The sequence below is a fragment of the Corvus hawaiiensis genome, chromosome 3 (assembly GCF_020740725.1).
Source record: "Corvus hawaiiensis isolate bCorHaw1 chromosome 3, bCorHaw1.pri.cur, whole genome shotgun sequence".
Classification (NCBI taxonomy): domain Eukaryota; kingdom Metazoa; phylum Chordata; class Aves; order Passeriformes; family Corvidae; genus Corvus; species Corvus hawaiiensis.
Window position 1 is genome coordinate 12,956,313 of NC_063215.1, and position 27,316 is coordinate 12,983,628.

The 27,316-nt window shown below is 37.2% G+C and overlaps 1 protein-coding gene across 3 annotated transcripts in view; it reads left to right on the forward strand.

Moving 5' to 3' along the window:
- Positions 1-27,316, forward strand: part of NBAS (NBAS subunit of NRZ tethering complex) — a 174,723-nt gene that overhangs the window by 103,904 nt on the left and 43,503 nt on the right. For 2 of the 3 annotated variants that reach the window (XM_048297405.1, XM_048297407.1), the window contains 7 exons: positions 1,737-1,966; positions 3,644-3,754; positions 6,984-7,234; positions 9,194-9,528; positions 19,318-19,536; positions 19,784-19,986; positions 26,889-26,978. In XM_048297405.1, coding sequence (XP_048153362.1) covers positions 1,737-1,966; positions 3,644-3,754; positions 6,984-7,234; positions 9,194-9,528; positions 19,318-19,536; positions 19,784-19,986; positions 26,889-26,978 — 1,439 coding nt within the window. The remainder of the gene's footprint in view (positions 1-1,736; positions 1,967-3,643; positions 3,755-6,983; positions 7,235-9,193; positions 9,529-19,317; positions 19,537-19,783; positions 19,987-26,888; positions 26,979-27,316) is intronic. The other variant, XM_048297406.1, reaches the window with a different exon arrangement.

Consider the following 27,316-nt stretch of genomic DNA (forward strand, 5'->3'; position numbering starts at 1 on the left):
TTAGTAAGATCAATAGACCCCAAGACATTATTTCCAAATAAGGTGTTCCTTGGGACTACAAACAGGCAGCATGGAAGATTACACACAAGTGATTTCATGGAGATATAACAAATGGGGACTTAATGTGAGAGAGTGGAAACCTAACAATAGAGAGCAAATTTATTCTCATAGGTTGTCAGAGGAACCTGCCTTTCTCAGTGGACTGGAGGTTTTAGGCAGTTATGTTAAACATGTTTCCTTGTCTTGGTCTGACTTTCGCTGTCTCCATGCTCTGTTTTCTAATGTATCACATAAAATGAGATACCAGGGTACATAATAAGCAGTGGATGGCTTTCCAGCTGATATAATTGTGTTGTAGAGGCACTGCTCTGCTTGCCTGTCTCTTTTTATGAGGTTTTATTATTCTGTTCCCAATCTCCTAAGCAGCCTTGAAAGAAGTACTGATTTTGTTTATAAAACCAATGAGTTGGCAATGTTTGGAGGGCTTTGGAAGTGTATCATGGGGAGAGGAAAAAGGATGCCCTTTAGCATTTAATGTGACTTGGTGAGCAGCCTGTCAATTAAGACTTGAAAAAAAAAATCAATTTAGAATGACCAACAAGTCATGGAAAAAAAAAAGCATGCCTTAAGGTTTAAACTTAGGTGCATGTTTTACCCAGCTGTGCACTCTAGTTAATGTTCACAGTTTTTCTTCTAATGTAGCAGCATAATTCTGTAGTAAAAAACCATAGTGTACTGCTCTGGTACACTCAACATTTTTGAGATCACAGCAGTTAAATCAGCTGTTTCTTTTACAAAATATTTCAACTACACTGGCATCCCCACGTATTTTTGGTGGCTCTTCTGGAGGTCCTCCTTCCTCAGTGGATGCCACACAGAAGTCACAGTGCTTCCTTTTGTCATTGAGCTGCTGGTGGCCTCATTTTTCATGGAAGAGAGAAATCAAGGTATTGAGTAAGCCAAGTGTTTACATATTACACACAGCTCTGGTCAAGTGGAGGTGCCTAGACATAGCCACTGTCCAGATCTTGAGATAATTTGGAACACTCCACAGTACATGCATTCATTTTTCATGCTTTGTGATCTCAATTGTTGCTTTGCTATGAGGGTTTTTGACTACAGAAGTTAATGGTTTATAAGAGATGCACTTGCTTTGTAATTTCTAACACAGAGAAATAAGTTTTATTTGTGATTAAGGTATTTTCAAAACTAAGGTTGCTGTAGTCCATAGATGATCAATATTTAATTCTTTGAAGATTCAGGGACTAGGCAATGCCTTGTGTAATTTGTGGATCCTGCAATACTTCTTTGAAAGTATCAGTGCTCAACATGTAAAAGCTATTCCTCTTTTCAATTCTGTATAATAGAATTATATCAGAAATTCAGTAACTTTTCTTTGATTTCAGTGTTTGACCAATCAGTTGCCTAGTTTAGTGTAAATAAAAAAAAGGAATTTAAAAACAAATTCAGTCATAGTGAAACACTTGTTACTATTAATTTGGTGAGGTGTGTTTGAATACTTGTATCATATGGAATAGACTAAAACATTCCGAAAGGATAAATGATAATATTACAGTAAATAGGTCTTACAGAAAATGTTAAATTCTGTTTACTTAAAATTTCTCAGAAATGGAAACAAATCTCCTAGTTCTGAACACAGGGGTCAATTATATATTGATAAATTTTGTTCAGAATTTATGGGGTTTTTTTTAGTTTGTTGTCAATTATTTTTGCAGGCTGATCCAAAGAAGGTGATTCAGATGGTCACAAGGCATGTTACTCAGTATGCCCATGCAGACTGGCCTGAAGAAGTCTCCAGTTGGATAAATCAGCTGCATTACTACAATGAACGACTAATTGACTTAACTCAAGCTAAGACTCTGCAAGGGCTTGGCAAAGGAGTGGACGTGCAGAGATTTACAGCAGATGCACAGTACAAGAGAGAAACAATACTAGGATTGGCAGAGTAAGTAATGTCTATTAGGTTTGTTTTCTCTATTTTAGAATGGAATAGCTTTAAGCTTTAAATTAGAAGAGTAAATTGAAAGTAGTGCTGACCTTTAGAAAGATAATTTACTTGCTTTACAGTTTTACACTGTAATGCTGCTACAGTTGGAGCTTTTTCTATGTATCTGCTCTACTTAAATGAAATGTTGCTCAAATAAATGGATCTGTAACTTCTAATTGAATCCATAACCCTTCATTTACTCTCTGCTAATATTAGGGTATAGGTTTTGCACCAGTCTTGGTGAAACACCAACAAAATACATACAAAGTGTGCCTATGCTGGAGCTTTCAGTGAGGACTCCTTTGGCAGTCCTCAGGCGAAGAGTGACAGACAGTCAGGGCTGGGCATGAAAAGGGGTGTGTAAATAAAAATGTTAGAAGATCGTTTGCGAGGTAATGGACAATTTTTTTCAGCTTTTCATTGTGCAACAGCTGCTTGTTTTTGTTGTTATCTTGGCAATGAATAAATTGCTAATTATTGTTCTTCATTTATATGGTATCATTTCCTTAAACCACCATTGCCTTAGGCTGCCACTGCATGCCACTTTTAGACAGGAAGGGAGGACTGTGGTATAGCTTATAAAATTCCAGGAGGAATGCATACCATTAGCTCCAAGAGCCACTCCAGATTTGTATGATTGACTGGATTATTTTGCAGCTAAACCATTCATACCATCTTCCTCTTTCACTGAATCGCAGAATGGTTGAGCTTTGAAGGGGCTTCTGGGGGTCATCTTGCCCAACGTCCCTGCTCAAGTAGAGCCACCTCGTGTATTCACATTAAATACATTTTAAAGAAGTTGTTCATGACAGGCCTATTAGGAAGTAATTACACACAGATAGTGTTTTTCTTGGAATTATCCTGAAGAGAAAAAACCCAACCCAACCAAACTGAAACCAAAACCCCAAAATCCCAGCAGTAGCCTTAATAGTATTGCTTCTATGCCAGCCTGAAAACAAGAACCATTCGTCTCTATTTGAACCATACTATACTGGCTTAGTAAAAATCAGTATGAAGTTAACTTTAGGCTTTCATATTTTACCATGTTCTCCATCTATTGTTTTGTCAAAGGGATTATGCAATAACAGAAAAGCATTTTTTTAATATTTTAGGACAGAGTGAGCTGGACACCTTCACACCTTTTAGTCTACAAATACTAAGAGTGTTTCTGTCTGTGAACTTCTAGAAAGAGCTTTGAGGATTTATATACCAGTTGTGCTAAAACACTGTACGTATTGCAACAAAATCAGATAAATCCTAACTGTGACAAGTTACATCCCTCATCACTTTGTAATTGAAATGAAATGAAAACTGAAATTTTTGCCTTAGCACAGGGTTGAATAGAAGCTGCCACTGAGAACCAGAGTGTTTGGTGGAGTAGGTTCCTGTCTTTGGAATATCTCTGTCATTTGTTTTTTTCTTCTATTTTTTTTTTTTCTCAAATGGAGCACCAAGTATAAGTAAATGCAGGAAGACACACTTAATGTATGTTTATTTAAAGTTTTTTCTATGTTCTTGTTTTATGAAAAAAAAATTAAAAGAAGAAATCTTGAGTTTTCTAACGTAAGGATTTATTTTCATGTCATGTGTCATAGGGCTTAACATAACTTTTCTTTCATGTCTCTCCTCTACCAGAACACTTGAAGAAAATGTCTATAAAATTGCTATTTCTTTGGCTCAGCGATACAGTGTTCCACTTTGGGAAGTTTACATGACCCATCTGGAATTTTTATTCACTGACAGTGGGTAAGTTGTCTCCTCTGCAAATGCACATACAATTCTGTTACACAGAAATAAATGCTAAGGTGTGACAGAAATGAATTATATTGGAGGTGGAGTTTGGGTTGTGTGTTCATTTGTCTTGTGTTGGGATAGTATGGGAATTTTTGTCTTTTCCACGTAATGCTTCTGTAACCAGCTGTGAAAACTGGTGTTGCAGGCAAGGTTAAAAGTCCATATGTGTCTTATTGTTCTTCATAGTACTCAAGGACTTTTGTTTCAGTATGCAGGTTTCCACAACTTTCAATATTTAGTTCTCTCTTCCAGTAGCAACTTATCTTGTAGTTACTGCTACAGTCCTTGTAATATGTTCTGAAACATGATAGTTTCTCTATTTTTTTAAGAGTTTTGATATTTATTGACCTCTATTCTACAGAATAGTAGAGGAAATAAATATATTGGAGCTTCCTATTCACATTGTGCATCTGTTCATTTCAGCTTCATTTTTTGATAGAAGCACGCTTTTTCTTTTAAGAATGTTGTACTGAAACTGTTCTAGCCTACAAGATTATGGCAGACCAGACCTGGCACTGGTCTGGCATAAGGGGAGGGTGGCTCCGGGGCCTTTATTTGTTAATTAATATATTTATTTTAACCTCTGACATCTTGTCATTCAGGCACTTTTTGCCTACTGAAAGATGAATAAACCCATTTGATAGAAGACCAAGCTACTTGCCTGAATAGCACATGCAGATGACAGTGATATAGAACTCCCTGTGTAATGCAGCTGTTCTTCTCTACTGTTCTGTCAGACATGATCAAATTAATTTGGTTTGTTTCGAGTGTTAAATTCTTAAAACACCTTTGGCTTGCAGCAGTGTTTGTACCTCTCTTAACATTAACTATTAATTTAAAAGGATTAAAACATTTTATAAAACATGAGGAATAAAAAACAAAACCTGGTGAATTATCTGGAGAAGATGAAATAATGTTCTGAGATTTTCTTTGCCTCCTCCAGAAAATAGAGAAGTCATCTAGAAGTCTCCTCTAAATTTTGATGCTGCTAAATTATTTACTGCTTAAAACAAAACAGACAGGATATAAACATGGCAACAACGGGGTGAATGTGAAAGAGCCAGCTGCCTTCTCTGGGAATAGAATATTACCTAAAGTGTTTTGCAGCAGTTTTCTATCATTTTCTTTGTTCTTGTCCTCCGTGAGTTAGTATTCATAGAATGGTGAAATCACTGAAGTACAGAGTAACCATATTTTCCCTAGTGAAATTCAAAAATGTCTTGAAAATTGATGTATAATAGCATAATATGCTGGTGAGCATGCTTTTGTTGTATCATAATCTCATTTTAAAATTGATTGACAGCATATGACCATTACAGTATATTTTAATCTTGGGATTATGGCATTAATAATACATGTTTCATTATGCATTCATTCTGAACTGAAAAGTTTATTCTAAGACTTAATCTCTTTAACCAAATTCGCAGTATTTCTATAAGCCACTTTACATAAGGAGAAGCTTAGAAGAGCTTCATAGTTCGTATTAACATGGTTTGTTTTAACTATTTCTTTGATTACTTGATGACAAAGAAATATTACATGGTTTTTTGTGGAATATGAGTCTGAAAAATCATTCAGAATGACATTTTTTAAAAATTAAAAAGAAATGTTATTATCTCTTTTGAAGAATCTGATCACATTTGATTATCAAAACTGTATAAAATGCAATTTATGATTTCAGCAACATGAAATTGTTTGCCTATCACAGAACCTCCAGAATCTCTCTGAACAACACCATAAACTCTTCCTATCCACAATCAGCCCTGCCCTAAAAACACAGCAAACATCTGCCAATCCTGTTCATATAGTACAATGCTCAACTAGCCTTTAGTTTGAACTTTGGGTATGAACACAAAAAAAAATAGTCAGATCACACTCTTGAAATACATCAGATCCAAGTCTCTGTTTTGCCTGATATGAAGAGTGAATGGTGCTTTATTTCCATTAATACCATACTTGTTTTCATTCATATTGTAGAAAAATGAACAAATAAGAAGGATGTATAGAATTAAAATAGTGCTTGCAAGGGTAACAATCTTGGGGAAGGTTGTAGATATAAAAATAACTCAAAAATATCTTATTCTCCCTAGGAAATCAGTTAATTTTTAAACTGAGAAGGTTGTGTTTGTGGTATTTGCTGTAACAGGATCATCTTTAGGAATGAAACAGAGGCATTTTACTTGGATATTAAAGAGAAACACTAACTTATAGCATGTATATTTGGGGGGAAAAATGATGAAATTCTAATTTCATCAGTTTTAAAGGTAGAGGAAAAATCAAGTGGTATTAGAAGACATCAGATTTCCAAATGAAATGTACTATCTAACGTGCCATATGATTGGACTCTGGGGAGACATGAGGTAGGAACCATCTGTAGGTTACTTCTTTCGTCAGATTTAGGTAAATCTTTAAGTTGAGAAAGATATAAACTTAAGATGATATGCACTCATTTTTCTCCCAGCTGAGGGAAAAAGGAGTGATTATCTTTTATGTAGTCGGCTGGAGGTGTCTGAACTCATACTGTGAAAGAGCTAATGTATTCTTTTCAAAAGATTCAGGAAAGAATTTCCTGAAGCAGTGGGACTGACTGAGATCAACCCAAAGCTTGCTGATATTTTCATAAGCTTTCGTGGATGACAATTTGAGAAGCAATGTGGGAAAGTGTCAAAGTGTCCTAAGCATGAATAATAGTGTCAAATAGATTAATTGCTGGGCAAGAGCCAATTTTCAGTGATAATATCTCTCAAGGTATGCACAGGTACTCATCAACTACAGAAAATAGAATGTAATGGATTGGGAAAACTTCTAACTGGGCAATAGGATCTTTGAGCATCATTCAGCAACAAGTGGTTGGTTGGTTTGCTTAATAAAGTCTTCCTTTACACATACCTTGGATGTATGTTTCCTTTTACATATAGCTATACTCACAGATGTGAAATCCTGCTTTGAATTCCACTTCAGTATTCATAACCCTTAATCTGCATGTCAATCCAAGTCAACAGATAACAGGATTGGGAAATAAGAGTTGCTTAGCTTTTGTTTATAGAGCATACAATTATCTAAATATTTGTGAGCGGGACCTTAAAGAGAGGAAAGGATTGTCCTGTCTCCCAGGTGTGCACCTGTAAGAGTCTTTCATGGCACATCCAGGCCTTTAAGTAAAAGTTATTTCTAAACACAGGTTATCGACACTGGAAATAGAAGAAAGAGCACAAAGTCTTGGTCTGTTTGAGACTTTGAAAACCAGTCCTGAAACCTTCCATGAACACATGGTTAAATATGTTTACCCAAGTATTGAAGGCCAGGATCACCAGCGGTTGCTTTACTATTTTACACTCCTGGAAAACTGTGGTTGCTCAGAAGTGGTAAATCATACTCTTAAACCTGAAACTCACATCCGACTCCTGAAAAAATTCAAAGCTGTTGCACCAGGTAGGAAAGTACCTGTTCATTTTCTTCATTGCTGTATTTATTGTTCTGTTATGTAAGTATTGACATGATTATCCTTAGATAGTTTATGTTTTCCAGGTAATTGTTTTTTTCTGTGAGCATAGGAGATGAATACAGTTAATATAGGTGTAAGTTCCTTCTCTTTGTTTTACTGAAAATATATTTGATCACAGCAAGAACAAACTAGTTAAGAACAGGTTTCTCTTAGTGATGCAAGTTTAAATGAGAAGTATCAAGTTCCTAGAGTATGATTTTTAACACTACAAGTTTAACATGAATATTCTCCAAGGACTTAAGACAATTTACCTTTCAAGAGTCTGAATTAAAGAATATATTAGGGACGTTATGCGTTTTGTGTGTTTGTTTGTCTTAAAGAGGATAATTTTATGTTGTGTTTTACCCTTGATGTCACCTTTTGCCTTTCCAGAATTACAGCATTGTTTGTAGTCCTACATTTTCAGACAATTACTGTAAAATACACTGCTGCTAAGGACTCCGAAATTTTGAATACTACTTTCAATTTGCTTGTTAGTTGGGTACTATCTTGAATTTTAGTTGTACAACTCCAAATCCAGTTTCAGAATGAAAAATACACACTGTATGGCATTACCTCCTATGGGGATGAATTAATTGTTCAATATTGGAACCTCATGTGTATTGTACACTAACTGTGCCACAGAGTTTAAAGAGATAGTGCATATGAATTCATGTATTGCAATAAGAAAAAAGTCAATAATTTTTTTGGAGAGGAGGGATAACCTTCAGTTCTTACTGATGTTATTCAACACTCAAGTTCTGTGATGCTTGCCAAAGAAAATTCAGCCAAGAAGTTATTATTTACCTTCAAAGCTAGTAAAGAAAATGTCCTGGGACTATATGTCAGACATTAATTAGTCAGTTCATGTGGTAAAAAATTAAATCTTTGTATTACACCCCCAATCAAAATTCTCAGTGTTCAGCATAGTTTAGAGATAGGAGTCAAGGAACAACGTCTAAGTGTTTGTAGAGGTTGTAGGCTTGAAGTATATGAATAAGAACATGGCAATAGAAGTCAAGTTATCTTAGGAATTATATGCAAAGAAAATAAAATAGTATCATTGATAGAAATACTTTCGGTTTTGCTAGATTAATTTGCAAGGATGTTCTTCCTCTAGGAACCAGAGTAGTAACATGACTCTTGATTATATGAATATTGATGTAAATGGATCTACATGTCCTATGTCTAGCTGACCTTATTTAGTTTATTTGTAGTTAGTGCCTTCCAGTTTTTGCTAAGTGGTAAGTACCAGCTGTTCCATGATCAGAATATATATTTTAAATTAGTGAAGATTTATGCCTTGACTTGCATGAAATTTTCTAGGGTTTATATTTAAGTTCTAGCCTGATTCTATATACTATATGTATGTTCTTGCTTCTTTGAGAATCTGCTTTTTTTAGGTTTTGTCATAGAATCACAGAACAATTGGGGTTGGAATGGACTTTAGAGATGATCCAGTTCCAAATCTCCTGCCATGGACAGGGACACCTTCCACTAGACCAGGTTGCTCAGAGCCCCATCCAATCTGGCCTTGAACAATTAACAATTCCAGAGATGGAGCATCCACAACTTCTCTGGGCAGCCTGTTCCAGTGACTCACCACCCTCACAGTGAAGGATGTCTTCCATATATCTAATCTAAATCTACCTTCTTTCAGTGTAAACCCATTCCCCCTTATTGGATTGATATATAATGTTAAAATATTTGCCATGGATTGACAGATTTCACATGCACCAGGACATCATAAAATCCCAGTCTGTCAGTATATATGTTTGTAAAAGGTGATGGGCTAGAGTCTTTTTAGTTTTGCTGATACTGGTGTATTCATTGTTTAATGTGTAATTGTGGAGTGTGAGTAGTTTTAATTATGAGTAACTTTTACCTCTTTCTGCCTCTGTCACTAGGTCTTAATTACAAAAAACTAACAGATGAAAATGAAAACCCTCTGGAAACACTGGAGCCCATCCTTACAAGTCAAAATATCTTATCTATTTCCAAACTGGCTCCCAGAATTCCTAAAAAAGATGGTGGCATGCTGTCACCAAGTTCTATTTACGCTGTGTGGTTGCAAAAACTTTTTTGGAATGGTGATCACCATCTCATTAAAAAAATACCAGAAACCATGGATGAGTGGCTACATGCATATGATATGTGTTCGAAATACTTTGATAGACTTGATCCAGATGATGTTGTTACTTTCATGGATGAAATTACTTTTTCTTCTGAAGCTGTCACAAAGGTAAGCAGATATGTTTTAAGAATTTTAGTCCTCATGTGAAGCATATAGGATATGAGTTCAATACAGTATCAAGAAGAAAGTCTTAGTAAATGTTATATTTTTCATTCTGCAGTATTTAAAGATAAATTTGTAAGCCTACCTTGCTGTGCCGACCTCTTCTTTTTATGATTGCCAGTATTAAAAAAAGGGCGATTTTTATTCAGTTAGGGGAGTTAGCTCTGTGGATATGTGAGTTTTGATGGAACCCCAAAGTCCCTGTGTTCTTATTCAACAGAGACTAAGATACTGTGCATTTCATAGAGTCCTAGAGTGGTTTGGGTTGGAAGAGACCTTAAAGACCATCTGGTTCCATCCTCCTTGCCATGGGGGGTTTCTGCATTTCTTCCATTTATCTAATCTATATATACCTATAATCTAGGGCACATATATATAATCTACATATACCTGTAATCTAATCTACATAATACTTTATAATATATATAAACCTCCCTCTTTCATTTAAAGCCATCCCCCTTGTCCTACCACTACATGCCCTTTGGAAAGCCCTCATGCAGGACTCCTTCAGGTGCTTGAGGGCTGCTCTGAGGTCTTCCCAGAGCCTTCTCCTCTCTTTACTGAACAGTCCCAACTCTCTCAGACTGTCTTCATAGGAGAGGTGGCTCCAGCCCTCTGAGTATCTTTGTGGTCTTCTCTGGGCTCAGTCAGTCCCACTGTCCCTGTCTTTGACATAGATGTTAAACAGTGCCAGTCCCAATACCTACCCCTGAAGAATGCCACTTGTCAGATCTCCATTTGAACACTGAGCCCTTAATGCAACTCCCTGCACGCAGCCAAGCCAGCCAATTCTTTATCCACCAAGTGGTCCATCTGTCATATCCATCTCTCCAGTTTGTATTTCATGTCGAACAGTGTCAAATGCTTCGCACCAATCCAAGAATATGACGCCAGTTACTCTGTCTTCATCCACCAATTCTGCAACCCTGTCATAGAAGGCCACCAGATTTGTCAGGCATGATATGCCCTTAGTGAAGCTTGCTTTTATCACCAATACACCTACAGAAGCTTTTCTTGTAGCCCTTGGGGTTCCTGGTAAGATTTAGTTCTAGCAGTGCTTGAGCTTTCCTAACCAATGCCTGGATGCTCAGACAGTTCCTCCGTCTGCCTCACAGGGTACCTGTCCTTTCTTCCACCCTCTGTAGGCTTTCTTTTTGGTGTTTGGAGTCTTTTCCAGGAGCTCCTTGTGCATCCATGCAGGCCTCCTAGTGTTTTTCCTGACATCTTGTTTCTTGGTATACCTTACTCCTGACCTTGGAGGAGGCAATCCTTCAATATCAGCCAGCATTCTTGGGTCCCTCTTTGCTTATCCCATGGTACTCTACCAGGCAAATCCCTGAAGATGCCAGAGTCTGCTCTCCTGAAGTCCAGAGTAGTGAACTGGAGGGGTTTTCAGCCACTGGGAGCTGGCAGAAGGGGGTTTTACCCCTTGCGTGCCAGCACAAAGAAGCCCGGAGGTCAACGCTGAAATGCCTCTGGAAGGCGGCACTCAGTGCCCATCACACAATGAAAAGGGGTAGAGCTCCTCACCCTGAAGGGGCTGTATCCTTCTGTCGCTGTTAAGCAGGCACGCAGGCAAAGGCAAAGAAGAAAGAGAGGGGGCTCTCCGTACGTGTTCCACACAGGTCCATCCCAGTGAAAAGACAAAGACGAAGAGACCAATTGGTGGGAGGGTCCAGGGATCTTATACTGGGTACAGACTAGGTGGGGAAGGGATCTCAGCCAATGGGATAGAGACAAGCAGGTGAGATTGACAGGAAAGGAACCAATGGGAACAACACATAGGAGGGACTCAGGGAAGGATTCAATGGGGCGTTGAGGAACAAGGAACTTTCTAAAACTAATGCATATTAAAGAAGGGAAATGAATATACATAACTTCATACATAAAGCAAGACAACAAAGTATTACCCAATCAGGGGAAAACATGCGAAAAGCAAAACAAGGGAATCATGGGTTCTCACTGTGACTGACCACCACAGCTGGTTGTCTGAGTTCTCCTCAGGACAAAGAGTAGCTGCAGCTACCTGCACCGCTGCAGGGAACTTGCTGTGTACCGTCCTTGCTGCACTAAGGATTTTCATGGCCACTGCAGCTCAGTCTGCTCTTGAGCTTCACACTCCCCCCCAGCCCGCCCTTGTTGGTGAGATCAAGTTCCAGCATAGCACCTCTCCTAGTTGGTTCTGGCATCACTTGGAGAAGGACGTTGTCATGAGTGCATTCCAGGAACCTCCTGGATTGCCTGTGCCATTGTGTTGTCCCTCCACCAGATATTGTGGTGGTTGTATTTATTTATTTGTGCTCATCCTAAAATTCATTGTTCCACAGGCTTGTGCTTAGTACCAGGCTTTTGCATGTAGACTAAGATGTTCCACAGAGAAAGTATTCTGGCCCAATGCATGTGGTCTCTAAGCAGCGTAATAATATAAATTATAATCTGTCGTAATCTCCATCTGGCTGAAAGCGTGGTTTTGAAAGAACGTACTTTTATGTGTGTAACATATCTTACCAGATCTGGAGTTTCTTTTTGCCCAGTGAAACCTACTTGCAAGGATATTTCTAGCATAAACTTACCCATGGTTTCTTACGTATCTTTACTGTGATGCACAAAAGAGAAATGAGATTTTGTAGATAATTGCCTTATTAAAAGATCTGGAGATCTTCACTAACTTTATCTGAAATGAAAAGGTGATAGAGAAAGTGTTCTTCAGGGGGTTTTGTGTGTATCTTCTTTAGTTTGATTTGTGACAATTTTTCTGAGATATTTATTCACTATGTTTAATGAGGTAAATTTCAGGTTTTTTCCCTCTTTAATTACTGTTTTAATGTTCCCACAATATTAGTATAGGGTTATTAGAACCCATCTAACTTGTATCTATAACAGAATTTGGTGAAAAAAATGGGAAGATAAGAAGCTTTGTCAGCACAAAATTTGTGCTGTGATCTGACTGTCACAGTAGAACAAAATGTTTATCTCTAGGTCCATCAGCTGTCTCTGAAGCCTTTTTATCAGAACTACTGTCTTGGCTTAGGTGTTTTGATCCCTTTTATCTCATCTCATAATGTTACTTTTTCATGCTTATGAGCAAAGATTGAGGTTTGTCCTGAGATTTTAATTGCAAGACTTGACCCTGGACTGAGGTAGCAAGGTCATGACTTGTCTAAAGACGAGAAGGAAATACTGACTTTACTGATCCTTTTCAAGTAGAATTGTACAATGAGAAATTGTCATTGTAGACGCTGGAAACTTATCTCTGAGGTCTCTTTTCTCTACCTTTCATCTGAAAAATGCTTCATACATAAAAGCTGCCTTTTGGCTTGCACCTGTTACTTAAATCATAAGTGTTTTGACGCTGCCTTGGTCATGTGCTCACTCTTTTAATCTCTAATTCAGTGCTTTCTTCCCAGCCCAGTTCTATGGCCAAATACTTTATTATATCAGTTTCCTATTCCTGTAACAGATGCACATTTAGGTATTTCACGGAAGTGCTGATTCTTAGTCAGAATGCAAAAAACCATAGTCATTATCAAGAAATAATTTGTGCTGTCATGGAGACAACTGAGCTTTCTCACATAGAGGAAATTTGAGAGGAAGCTTACAGTGAGATAGTGAAGTGGGTTTTTTAGGAGTGGTGAGAGGTGTATTGGCAAAAAACCCCAAAAACCAAATGTTGCATGCCCTCTCAGCTCTCTTCCACTCTTTCAAAATGTCAGAAGGGGAAGGTGGGAAAGGAGAGAGAGAGTAGTCAGGGAGATGATGAGATGCACTCCACTGTTATTCTTGTGGAACAGTATCTCCATTGAAAAACCCCTTTTGGTCAGAAACAATTGAGAAAAGTCTCAAGTGCTAAGGGGCAGTGGGACGTTGGCTACATAGCAGTGTAGGCTACATGAGTTCAGCTTCAGAGGTACCATTGCTGTTGTCACCATGCAGGAACTTAAAAAACAGACATCAGAATGTCTCCTGCTGTTCAGTATGTCAGTAGAAGTAAGGGGAGGCAGGGATGGGCCAGCAAAGCAGTCGGCAGCTGCTTCTACTTGTGTGTCACTTGGATATGGCAGAGAACCCAGGAGCCGAATGTGTAATTATGCAAAAGGGAATGAAAACACAGGGGTTTAGTGCTGGCTGCTGCAACTTCTTGTTCTTCCTGAGAAAGACAGGAATGTGATGGGCTTTGACAGGAGCCCTCTTAGTCACCTCTTTCCTTCCGCATCCTCTTTGTTTTAGCTTTCTCATGAATTGGGCCAGCAGTGACTGAATGAGAAGGTGGATGAATGAGCAGTGCTTGACTGGGCAAAGGGATTGAGAAAATGTCTAAATTGGAGAAATGGATGAGGCGTTTGCATTTATGAAAAGGCAACTAACATTGTTACACTGACTGTAGTTCAGGATGTGATGCAGTTTTAGGTACTTTCAGCTCTAAGAGGCCAGAGATTCTTTTGTCCCATGTTTCTTGCAATCAGTCGAAATGAGTTACCACCTGGAAGATGAGATTCAGTTCCCAGGTCCTAAGGGTTCATGGAAGGGTGACATTGTGTGGTGGGAACTGAGTGATGCATCATAGTGGGACTTCAGTAAATCATAGACTCAAAGTAACATGGTTAATGTAGTTGAAGAAGGTAAAGATTGATGCCATTTTTTTTTTTTTGTGTTTGTGGTAAATGAAACAGGCAAAGACCTTAAGTCTTTGTCAGTACCTTCCTCACACATTGAAGGACTGAAGTATTGATCCCTTCACCACAGAGGCTTGCTGCTGCAAGCAGTTGAGAAGGTTCCTGCTTGTGGCACTTCTAGTCAGAAATGCTTTTAACTCTGTATAACTATTTAAGTCTTTCTGACTAAATAATAAGTCATTCTACCTCAATAGTGTTAAGAATAGGCTATTTGCGTGTATGGAACAGATTGCTTCCTGTATGGGAGAAATTCCAGATATTCATTGGAATGACTGCATATATTTTTGCATGCGTTTTGAATCTGTCACCTTTTTTCCCAGCAGCTCTGTTTGCTTTTAAATAATACTGATGTCATAGATTCTTAATTATAGCAATGATCATACCAGCTTTTTGTTGTGATGATTTCCCATTTGTTCCTGTTTCTGTGATCTTTGTGAAGCATTTTAGATAATTTGTGGATTTAATTTTTTTATTATTCCTTCATTGCCAGCATTTTGTTCATTGTGTCAGAGAGCTGGTTATGTCTTCAAAGAACCATCTGTTTCAGAGCTCATAGGTCATTGCCCTGATGGTTTTTTGATCAACCAAAAAAAGCCTAGCACAACAAAAGCACAACAAAAACACAACTGAAAACAATCTTTTTTAATCACTGTGTTTTCATTATTGAACACACACTACAAATGTAGATTGGCACAATATGTTGATTAGGAAGAAAAGGCTACAGCGTCAGATAGGAAAAGCAGAGTAAAAAGCAGTGGTATCATCAGTCAGGTCTTCTGTAGAGAAAGAGAAGCTGAAATTTTCCTTACATGGGTACTTTCTTGCAGCCTTCCGTAGACTCGGCCACATTCCTTCAGACAACAGCAGATGACATTTTTTTGTTTAACATTCCATCTTTAATAACTTCTTTTCCAAATTCTGATTAAAAAGAAATTCTCTTGCAACTTAGTGATTTTAGTTGAAAGGTTGACTTATTTTCTCTGAGTCAGTAATACTCTTTTGACCATTTTCTTTTCTTTTTTGCTTTTTTCAGCAGGAATACAATGTCCACATTTTGACCACGTACTGAACAGGTGTGGAATGGGAACCTGTTACAACTGAATATTAACCTGCATTGTTTTCTTGACTTCAGACACTAAGTGCTGTTTAAAATAACATATTTATATGTTATAATAACATATAATATATATTATAATAATAAACAATAACATTTATAAAAAGCCCAGTTTAAAAAAAAAAAAAAAAATCCCAGAATGATAGGGACCGAGTCCGGAGAGCTGGCCAGATAAACGACACGTACACCAATATGATTAAGCATCATTCTCCCTTTATTGTTCAGCTATGCCAACTTATATCTACTTTTGCAAAGATTCACCCCCAGTCCCTCTAGACAGCCTCTAATCAGGGGGGAGCCGGCCAGTGTATACCTTGCCAAGGACTCTCAGGGCTGCCTGCAGCCAGGTGCTTTCCAGGCCTGCCTGCAGCCAGGGGCCTGTTCAGGGGCCTTTCCTCAGCAACCCTGGGTTGTCCAATCTTTCCAGGGGTATCATATGCCCTTGTTCCATAAGGAATCCCTCTACACCAGAATATGTTCACTGTCTTTTGTCTGGCTGATTGACTTAATGTTGTATAAAACACTAAGGAAAAAGAAAGACCATGACAGTGCCTGAAGGTGTACAAGAAATGTTCTCACATAGCGTGACTGCATTCAGATGTTATTTTTTTAACTACTTGGCTTCATTTTATCACTTTCCACTGTGTGCCAGTTCTGTTGGTTTGCCTTGCCTGACCTTGTTTTGTTCGTGGATATTGACAGTACTTCTTTTTTTAGTATCAATTCAAGGTACTTTCTTGTGCCTTCCATTTATATAGTTACTTTAATTAAATCTGTTTCAAGAGTGTATAATAGGAAACTTCTCTAATAATGTATTTTCTTTAACTGGTTCCTTGCATACATTAAAACTTTCTCCAGCTGAATTCTACAGGGTCTGGTAGGAATGAAGTTAACTTTCATCATAGCAGCCTCAGTGGGGCTGTGCTTTGGATTTGTGACTGAAACTGTGTTGATGCCACACCAGAATTTTGACTTGCTGAGCACTGCTTGTACAATGTCAAGGCTTAATTTATCTCAACACCTTAGCCCTGAGTAGACTGCAGGTATGCAAAAATTGGTCAAGGGACACAGCCAGGACAGCTGACCTGAGCTGGCCAAAGGTGCGTCCTGTGCCGTCCAATGTCATGGTCAGTGGTAACAAAGAAAGAGTTGAATAAGATTAGAGGGATGAAGCACCTCTCCTATGAGCAAAGACTGAGAGAATTGGGATTGTTCAGCCTGGAAAAGAGAAAGCTTTGGGATGACCTAATTGTGGCCTTTCAGTACCTGAAGAGAGCCCACAAGAAAGACGGAAAGAGAAAAGAGGCGTGTACTGACGGGACAAGGAGGAATGGCTTCAAACTGGAGGAGAGTCATTTTAGATTAGGCATTAGGAGAAATGGTTGCCCAGAGAAGTTGTGGATGCCCCATCCCTGGGAGTGTTTCAAGGCCAGGTTGGATGGGGCTTTTAGCAACCTGGTCTAGTGGAAGGTGGTGCTTTCCATGGCAAGGGGGATGTAACTGGATGATCTCTAAGGTCCCCTCCAACCCAGGCCATTCTCTGATTCTGTGATTTGGTGTCAAGTATGGGAACTGGACCCAACTGTTTCATCTGAACATCAAAACCCATTTTTCATTATAAGGATGACTGAACACTGGCACAAGTTCCACAGAGGAATTGTTGAGTCCTCCCACACTGGAGATATTCAAGAGCCACCTGAACGTGGTCCTTGGCCACTGGCTCTAGGCGGCTCTGTTTAAGCAGATGCCTTTTGGAGGTCCATTCCAACCATTCTGCGTTTCAGTGTTGCTGGGATCCAGGTTCCTGTGGCATTAAAAGGAATGGAGCTGTTTCCATAATCCCACACTTGCATGTTAATCACTGGCAGTAAGAGTAGCAGGGTCAACATCTTCATGTGCAAGTTAATGTTACTTGTACTATGCTTTATTAAGAAATACTTACGTACTCTGAGGAGAACGGGCTTATGAGATGAGTTTTTACCCTGAGGAGTAAAATCTGTTGAGGTGAAATAGTATGTGATGTTCTTTGGTGTGAAAAGAGATTTTTAAGATTTTTTATTACACATTATAGCCTATAGATGTAAAGATCTTTTTAAACCGCAAAAGCTTTTTAAATATAAAACTTCACTTCACATGCAAACAAAGTGAACTAGCCCCTAAGCTACATTTTTATCACTGTCTCTGATACCAAATCTCATTACTGAAGCTGACTAGAAGTACGGAGGAGAGCTATTCATGGTTTGGAATAAAATAACAAGATAAATGATATGTTCATAGTGCTGCATTTTGGCACTCTGCAAATGTGAATGCAAAATTAAAATAGGCTTGGGAAAAACATGTTTTCTTTCTTCTTTCTTTTTTTTTTTCCCCCTAAATACTTTATTCTGCATGTGCTTATGGCATCATGACTTCTAAACTGTCAGTATATTGACACTGTTCTCTAGGATGTAAGTTAGATGGCATACTTAAATTGTTTGCCTCTTGTATCTCTCTTAATTGCATTTTGAACATTAGAATCTACACCAGAAGAGGAAAAATGAAATATGTAGCTGTTTTCTTCTTTTTTCATGTTTATGAAATGGATATATAAATCCAGCTGTGGTTGTTAGATTTTAATGTGATGTGGAGACCATGAACTTTTCCTTGCTTAGAGTAAAACCTGATATTGACACCTTGTTCACAGTAACAAACTCAATCACTTAGAGTGGGAATGGAACTGTGTTGCATTGAAACTGTATAGTAAAATTCCCTTATTGTGTTAAAACTGGTAAATTTTCTTAGCTCCAACAATAATGTCCACTCGTTTTGCTTTCATTATTAAAAATACCCAGTAGACCATTAGTGTGGTTCACAGTAACATCACAAAAAACCAGGAGTGAATTCTACATCTTTCACTTGTGACTTTTTATCTAGGGAAGAGGGGGAAAATATGTGAACTGTAACTTTCCACTAAGTAATCCTCTTCAAAGTTTTTATGGCTTTACAAGTAGGTAGTTTAATTCATCATGCAAACATCTCTTGGACTTTGTATGAACAATGCTACAGCAGTTTAATTGCTCTCTTTTATGGTAATTCATCCTTTTTCCTATTCACTGTGTCATACAGATTCAAGCTTTTTTTTTCTATTTCTTGTGTATTTCAACTTGAAAGCTAAAATTGTTTGTTATTTTTCAGTATTCCAGTAACTAAAACACCTGATTGTTAACCCAAAGCACTAGATACTTTTAAGAGTTCAGGCAGAGGACACTCCCACCCATTAGAAAATATATTGCAAGCATCCTTAAAACTGTGCTTGAAGTTATGAAGGAACAAATTATACATGAATGTCTGAAATCACACTTCAGATTTTGTTTTAGACTTACAGCTGAAGCTGTGTCTTTCCTGAAACAAGAAAGTCAGACTTTGTTTCAGTTTAATGCCTAGATACATATAGTTGTACAGGTCTTTAAAAATACTGTATAGTTACTATTTTGTATAACTTGGGCTTTAAATAGATTGATATAAAAATTCTAGATCCTCCTGCTTTTTTTGCTTATGGTTATGGTCTTAGAGATGTATTTTAAACAGTGGTCTAAACTTGACAAACCTTAAGTGAGTTATCAGTCAGTCTTGTGTAGCGTATCTCAGACGTCTCTCAATGAAGAATTAAAAGATTATAAGGTGGCAGTCTGACGAAATAATAAATATTGTTAGGAAAAGAAGTTTCATATGGTTTAAAATGAACAAGTAAAAAGATCTGTAAAAGGAAGGACAGCAGAAGAAAGTAATGGAATACTGATCACTTAAATAAATGACGAGTTAGAAATAAAGTTTTTTCCCATTAAATACTTCATTTAGTTTTATGCTGTGTTGTGGAACAATGGATCCACCTGACCTCTTGGCACTTCCGTAATACAAACAGTAGTGTACAGGTAATGAGTGAATAAATAATTGAACAATCTTTTTCAGCTGCCAGTTGAAGCCAGGATAGAAGTGACTAAGAAGGCTATTAAAGCAGTCAAACATCTTTCTGAGAAATCAAGAAAAAAAACTTCAGATAATGACATGAAAGATGTTGAAAACCGGTCTGCTGCTTATGAAGAAACTCTGAAACACTTGCAACAATCTCTTGCTCATTTGGAAACACTCACTCACAGTTTTATCACTTACTTGAAAAGCAGCGAACAGGTAATGATTACTGATCAAGTGCTTGCTTTGAGTGTTACCATGACTAGCAATGATAGACATTAATCTTTTGTCATATTTTATTAGTATTTTCCACCTTTGCTTTTGTTGACCTGGGTTTTGAAAATTCAGTTCCATCAATCTTTTCTTTGTCTCAGTATATGTTAAATCCTAGCAGAAAGGAAGACTGATACAGCCCTGTAAATAAGAAGTACACTGATTAGTGTTCCAAAAATTTATGTTTTCACAGGATACACTACAAAAGTATGGCTATTTATATGATCTTTCAAGGTCGGAGAAAGAAAAAATCCATGAGCAAGCAGTAGCCATGTGTATAGATGGTCAGCCCCTGGACATGGTGCAGCAGTTGCTGCAAGTGGCTGTTGGAGATCTAGGCATTTCTCCCCAGGATATTGTCCAATGTGCTATTAAAAAAATTGTATGTATATTAAGGTAAGCAGGCTTCCTTAACTAAGGTCAAAAATCTTTCTTCTGCGTTTTTGGAAGGGGTTTTTTTTGGTTGGTTGGTTTGGTGTGTTAGTTTGTTGTGGTTTTTGGTTGCTTGGTTGGTTTTGTTTATCTGTAGTGAGTACTTGTTTGCTTTTAATGTCTGGATTTTGCAGAAAATTAAGCAGTAATAGGAGATCTTTGATTATGCTTCTGTTTACCTATAATTTCATACTTAGTCATATTTTTCTGCGTTTGGGAAGCCGGAGCAATTCGAACAAAATAAGACAGAGCTTATCCTGTTCGCTGGTGCTTTTTAGTTACAAGCGTTGGGTTTACAGTATTGTTCCATTATGTGTGTGGGCCCTTGTAAATTTTACAAAAATTTACAACAGCACATAATTCTTCCTTCTTAAACAGAAAAAGGCATGTTTATTGGAAATGGTAACTCATGCAGGCATTTGGGGAGCAGAGGCCTAGTAATGGCTTCTGCCACAACAGTGTGTCTTACCAGAAGTCGTACAATTTCCATCTTTGAAATAACTTGCTGAGCCATTTCAGAGAGCTGGGGTTTTTTGTGCTGGTTGGTTTGGTTCATTAGAAATATTGTATTCCCCCTCATATTTTTAAGGCGGCGGGAGGAAGCAGGGGAGGATAACTTTATATCATCCATTGTAAATTGAGCAGATACTTCTCATTTAACTATTTATACAAAACTCTCTTCTGAAGTGTTTCTCTTTCACAGAGATACATGCAACAAGTATGAAAGAGTATTCTGCTTTAGATGTTTGCTAAACACTGCTTAGCACTTCTAAGACCAGTTTAGAGAGAGAAAACTGAGAATTTATCCTGTTGTTCTACATGCAGAAAAATTATATGGGCAGGATGATCTGAATGCACACACCAGGAATTGGAAAACAAGACTAGCATGGAAAATTTTGTATGGCTCTACTTTTTCTTCAGCTTGTATGTATATATTACAGCAGATTGAAGTGCCACAGATGAAAAGAAAGCAGCCTGTCAAATTGTTTGCAGTCCTCTTGGGCAGAAAATTGATTTCTTCTATCACTCAGTTTAAGAGTGTTCACAGCATCCTCAATGATGATAGAGCTTTTGCACAGCAACATAAGTAATACTGTCTTTCTAGTCTGGGTTCGTCCATTTGAAGAAGAATAATTTGGCTTTAGATAATAACTGTCCTGCTGTTCCTGACTAGCAGTGTGATGTATCTGGATACAAAGCTCATGAAGTCCAGTTATTTTGACTATAGTGAGTCTCATTAACATGCAGAGTATGAGAAACCTATCAAAATTCTCCTTTCTACTTCTGCTTCTTATCTGTGAACTGAATTACTTGTTCTTTATATGCATTGCAAGGCTGGAATGGAATGGCTGCAAGTTGATTTAAAGTTCTGGGACAGCGACCATGTCCAGTAATTCCTATGCAGCACTTCACTGGAAAGAGGGAAATGACTGTCTCATAGAGAAAAGTGTAGTGGCAGAGATGAGAAAATGGGTTGGAAGTTTCAATTAAAATGATTTGGTGTGTGATGTGACCTAATGTGGTCAGTAGAAATATTCCACTCCCACTCCGCTGCTTTTCTGACAGAAGAAGGGAAAGATAATTTCATATCACTCTGAACTATGGAAAGTTTGACTACTACAATGATAAAGATCATGAAGTGAAAATCTAGTATAAAATAAAATAGAAAATACGTGAGATAATGTCCTCCCTATGATAAAATTCAGAAAGGGGTAATATTATAAAGCACTAAATATAATCTAAATATAGGGAGGAATTAAAAGAAAGGTTGTTGCTTGGCATCTCTTAAGCCTCCTGGTATTCATGTTGTTGCTTGTGAATAGAATTGGATTGATCTCTATCCTATGCTCAGATGTTCACTTTCAAGGTGTAACACAAATGAAAACTTCTTGTTCAATACTTGCATTTCTGCAATTAAAGAAGTAGTCTTGCCAGTGTACCTGGAAAAGCAGACTTTTACTCAATAAATGCAGCATTTCAAGGGAAAACCTTTTAGGTTTGTTTTCTGGAACTTTAATATGTTACACAGTGGGGTTATTTTGTACAGTAGTTTTGAAAGAGACTGTTTTGGAAAATTCCTTCTTTGACAATTAACCTTCAGAGTAGCAGTTGCAAGGCTGTAACACTAACACTGAACTTGGATTCTTTATAGCTGTAGTGACAAGCAGTGTAATTAAGGTATTGCAGACACAAGTGAAAGAGGCCTGTATGGATGTGAAAAATTATGGTAGTGTCAGTGATCTGCCTGAAAATTAAGCATCAGTCCACCACTTCTGTGACTGAAAATACACATCATTTCTTTCAGTTGCATTAACTACAACCACCCTTCAAACACAGTAAAATATCTTTTGTTATTAGCATATATAGTCATTCTTGCAGAAGAACTTCTAGAAAGTGATATTTTTATGAAAGCTTAAGTTACTTTTTGGCTTCATTTTTCAGCAATGTATGATACAACAGGCTTAACAACTTTGATACCTTCTCAGAAACAGACTTCTTGTTAAATATAACATAGTTATTTGCGTAATATCAGGATTTTGTAATTGGTAAATTTGTAAATAAATAAAATTGTAATTTTAAGATTAGTATTGTCCTCCAGTTCTTTTAACTACTTTTGTCTCCCTTAACTCTCTAGTTCTGGCACACAAAATTCAAAATAGAAACTCCTGCATTGGTATGTGTAGAAGCTCTCCAGCAGAGCATATTTGCATACTTCAATGACTTATGTATTGGGCACTTCCTTGTTTGCCTGTAGAAGCAGCTACTATAAATAAAAATCAGTTGCCTCTTCAGTAGAAACCATGACCTTGTGGAAAACAAAACAAAATATTTTAGCAACTATGGTCATCTGATTAGTCTTCCCTAAGACTCAATTTAATTCCTTGCCTAAGATCACTCACATGACGGATAGGAAACATTCCATGGTCCATGACTGTAGGCATGTCCACGGTTGGTCAGTCAGGAAAGAGAGTTTGTCTGTTGAAGACATTATGGTCTCCTTCATCTGCTGCTCCTATAGTTCTTCTCTTAGGTGTCCACAGGGATATAGTGTTCCATGAAATTTTGGAAGTATTCACCAGGCAGTGAGCAGGAAAGGTTTGGTGGAATTTTGAGTTCCTTGTTTAATGCCCAGTGTTTTCTGAAGAAGGTAAACCCAGCTTTCTTAGAAAGAGCAGCTAACTTAACAGGGAAAAAAAAAAATCAGATTTTTTATTCCCTCATCTCATTTGAGCAGGGGTCATACAGAGTAATTTTTTAGCTTGTTTATAATGATTTTGTGGTATTTTAGATGAAAATGATGGTCTGCCATTAAGACTTTTTTCCCCAGCTTCGAGTGATCACACCATCAATATGTTATTTCCTTATTTTACTCATATTTAAATATGACAAAGCACAATCAGACAGAGGAAAATAAAGCTGGGGTATTTTAATGAATACAGTAATTAGGTTAAAAAATTTAGATGAAGTTAATTTATTCTCCTTTCAGGCGTTCTTTGTACTTTATTCTGTTTGACGAATGTGATTAAATATGCATCACTTTTTCTGATCTGAAATCAAAATAAGCCTTTATCAGTGTAATTACACCAAGCTCATACCTAGGAGTTCTGAGGTGAACACTGGATCCTGTTCTGTTGTCTAAAATGTACATAAAATAGCATATAATCTGTGTGGAGGCTAATCCTCCATTAATTGTATTTGTTTCTGTTAGTAGCTGCTTATTTTTAATCATTAATTATTAAGAAAAGAACAGGGCAACAATCTGTGGAAACTCTACAGGATTGTTTGTCTCATGAGGTGTCATCTCTTTTTAGTTTCTCTAACCATTAGGCAGTAAAGGCAGTATTAAGCTTTCTAGATTTTTTAAATACTTCCTTATTCTAGATAACTGTAGCTTACTGCTTAGATTAATCTTTTTCTCCTTTCCTTCTGCTTAGTAAAAGACACCTGTCTGTGACACCTGTCTGTGACACCTGTCTGTGTCTGACAAACTTGAAGCTTTCTGTAAATGTTCATACATCTGTTGTTTTTGAAAATCGTCTTCACAGATGTATTGTCAGAAACAGTGATTTTTTTGTTTTCAGAAATGCCCGTTAACTTTTGCAGATACATTTCTTTCGATCAGTTTTGGTTTGGTTTGGGTTTGTTTGTTTGGGTTTTTTGTTTATTTGGGTTTGGGGATTTTTTGTTTGTTTGGGGCAGAGGTTGTTTTGGTTTTTTTTGAGGAGCTCAGAGCCTGGTTGCTACCGGAGCTATCAACTTCCATTTTGGATTAGAGAGATGAAGGTTTTTTGGAGAGCAAGGGTTAGGACTGTCCAGAACTGATCCCTAAATTGAGGATACCCAAAGTACAAGGTTTGCTGGTCGGTCTCCTTTGATATGGTAGTTGTTCATGTCCACTAAAGATAAGTAAGTGTAAGTAGAGCAGTAAGAACTCAATTTCTGTACACTGCACAATCATATAATAGTTTGGGTTGGAAGGGACCTTTAAAGGTTATCTTGTGCAACACCCCCTACAATGAGCAGGAGCATCTTCACCTAGATCAGGTCACTCAGAGCCCATCCAATCTGATCTTGAATGTTTCCAGGAAAGGGGCATCCACCATCTCTCTGGAGAACTTGTGCCAGTATCTCACCAGCTTCATTGAAAAAAGTTCCTTCCTTACATGTAGTCTGAACTGACTCTCTGGTCTGTCACCATTTTTCTTATAATCCCCTTTTAAGTATTGAAGGGCTGCAAATATCCTGTTTGTTTCTGCTTCAATACTCAATTTTCTTCTTAGTGTGCAAGTTTTATAAGTATTCTAGTTTCCTTTTGATATGCCATGTTAATGCCCTTTGTAGATGTGTTTTTATTACAAACTTAATTGAAAAAAAGGGCACAAAAAATGGAAAATTTAAATCTGGCCTGTAAACAATTCACAAACAAAATGGCTTATAAAAAGAGTATTAATGAAGTGCCTTATATCTGTCTTCACTCTAGGGACCTATAATAAATTTTCTTAGCTTTTTATGTTGTTAAAGAAATTTTTAACCATCTCCTAATGCATCTAGCCATGATGCATAAAATGATCATTTGAATACTGCTTTGCTTTTTACCATTTCCACACATCTGCCCTAAAGGTATATTTTTTTTTCCTAAACAGTGCATTCAATTCTGTTATGTCTCCTTTTCTGTGAAAATACACTTCTTTTTTTTTTCTGAGAATGAATTTTTTGTGTGTTTTGGTGAAAAGGGATTTTATCTTTTGGAGACATATCATGTCTCTGGGAATATTTATATACTATTCTGTACTATAAATTATAATTTTATTGTTTCCAAATATTCTGAAGATGCTTAGGATTATATCTAGATTTAAGCTTCACTCTTAAAAAAGTTATTTAGCTGCAATATGGTAGTATTGGTACTAAGAACAGCATTTCTGTCAGTCATATGTACAGTATCTTTTGAGAAAAAGACCAGTGTTAACGAGCCGTCTACTCCTGTTTCAAACTTAGGAGTGCAGTATAGTAATATTGAATGAGGATGCTAGCTTTTCATCGTGAAACAAATCATCTTGCTTCTGTTCTGAATAGAGTCATATTTATTTTAAATCTAGTGTTGTACACTGGAGTGCTGGCCACGCATTAAGATAAAAATAGAAAAGATGAAAATTCTGAATGCAGGAAGACATTAAAGTTTATAAAGATTTAGGTCTCTATGCCATATGATATAATCATTGTTTAGAAAATACATTTATCTTACTGATGTAATGAATGACAAAATTGTAAATATTCCCTAACTCCTGACAAAAAAAAATTTGGAATATTGTGGTTACTTTTGCACATTTCTGTCAGCTGTGTGGTATTTTGGCTTTAGATAGAACAGTCAAAGTAGTTTGGGCATGTGTTGGTTATTGCTAAGAGCAGATCTAGAAGGAGGCTGACATTTTTAGTAGCAGAAGAGCTTTGATATGGTGATGAACTATAGAGAAAATACACTTTTTTTCTCGTGTTTTTGAATCATCTATAGTCAGATAACTTGGGAACTATTTGCCTTTTTTTCTCTTTCTTTAATGCAGCCTTGACAAATTAAGACAGGCAAAGCTGGTGTTTTTCCTGTTCATCCAGGCATCACTGCCACCACAGTGGTTTCCGTAGGGAGACACTGTATGTTTTGTTGGAGTACCAGGGCAAATCTCTCCCTCTCTCAGCACCGAGTCTGTTTTATAGCAAACCTTAGCTGAAAATGTCATTTTCATTGAGTTATGAGCAAAGCTGCTTTTCCTACCAGAGTGGTTTTGGGTTGGTTGTTTGTTTCTTTTTTCACCCCATTTTTACAACCTTTTGACCTGCTGAAGAGAACTGTATTTTAACTGAAATGTCTGATGGGAGTGATGGACATTTTTCTATTCCACATACGCACAGTGGCCATTGTTGTGTGCAGCTCGATCCCAGTGAAATCCGCAGATAGGATACTGCTGACTCAGGTTACAGTCAGGTTGATTTCAGCCAACAGAGATACTGCAAGATGATTCAGAGGGAAAAGATGATGACATTCATGTATAACTTTAAGTCTCTTTAATTCATATTGATCTTTAAGGTAGTGAGATTGCATGTGAGTATTTTGCTCACCTAATCTGTGTTAGAAGCACTAAACTTTTAACTATGCTTTTCCTTTCAAATTCCGTTTAAGTGCTTTAGTATTTTTTCTCACTCTTTCCTTTTTACTTTTTGCATTACTCTGACATAAAAATAAAGGTACTAGTTAAGAAACGAAAATGGAAAATTCTTATAATTATCGAACAATTAATAAAATCCTACAGGTGCATAAAATGAGATACAATATTAAGGACCATTTTAATGGTAACTTTGTCTTCCCTTAATAGCAGAAATGGTGACTCATCTCCAACAGAGAAAGATCCACTTGGAATCCTAGAAGGTATAATTTCTGCAGTGCATGCAAGCGTTGAAAAAGGGTAAGAGCTTCCTGTACGGATTCTTTGGGTAAGACTTTGAAAGATGCTTCTCATGAAAGCTTTGAAGGTACAATACTGAATATGGATGATTTTTCTTCATGGATATATGTAATGGGTTTGCACTTAATTTTCTAAGACTTTATTCTGGAACGGGCTATCATTTTTCATGTTCAAAATCTGAGCCCTGACAGAAGCCTTTACTTGTCATTTGGAAGAAAGCACTGAACCTAAAATTTGGATAACTCTGTATTATGGTGAATTGAGAAAATGGTTTTTCAGCTGTGACTTCTGCAGATTGTATATCTACCAGGAGTATGTCACTGCTTTTGTTTCAGTTT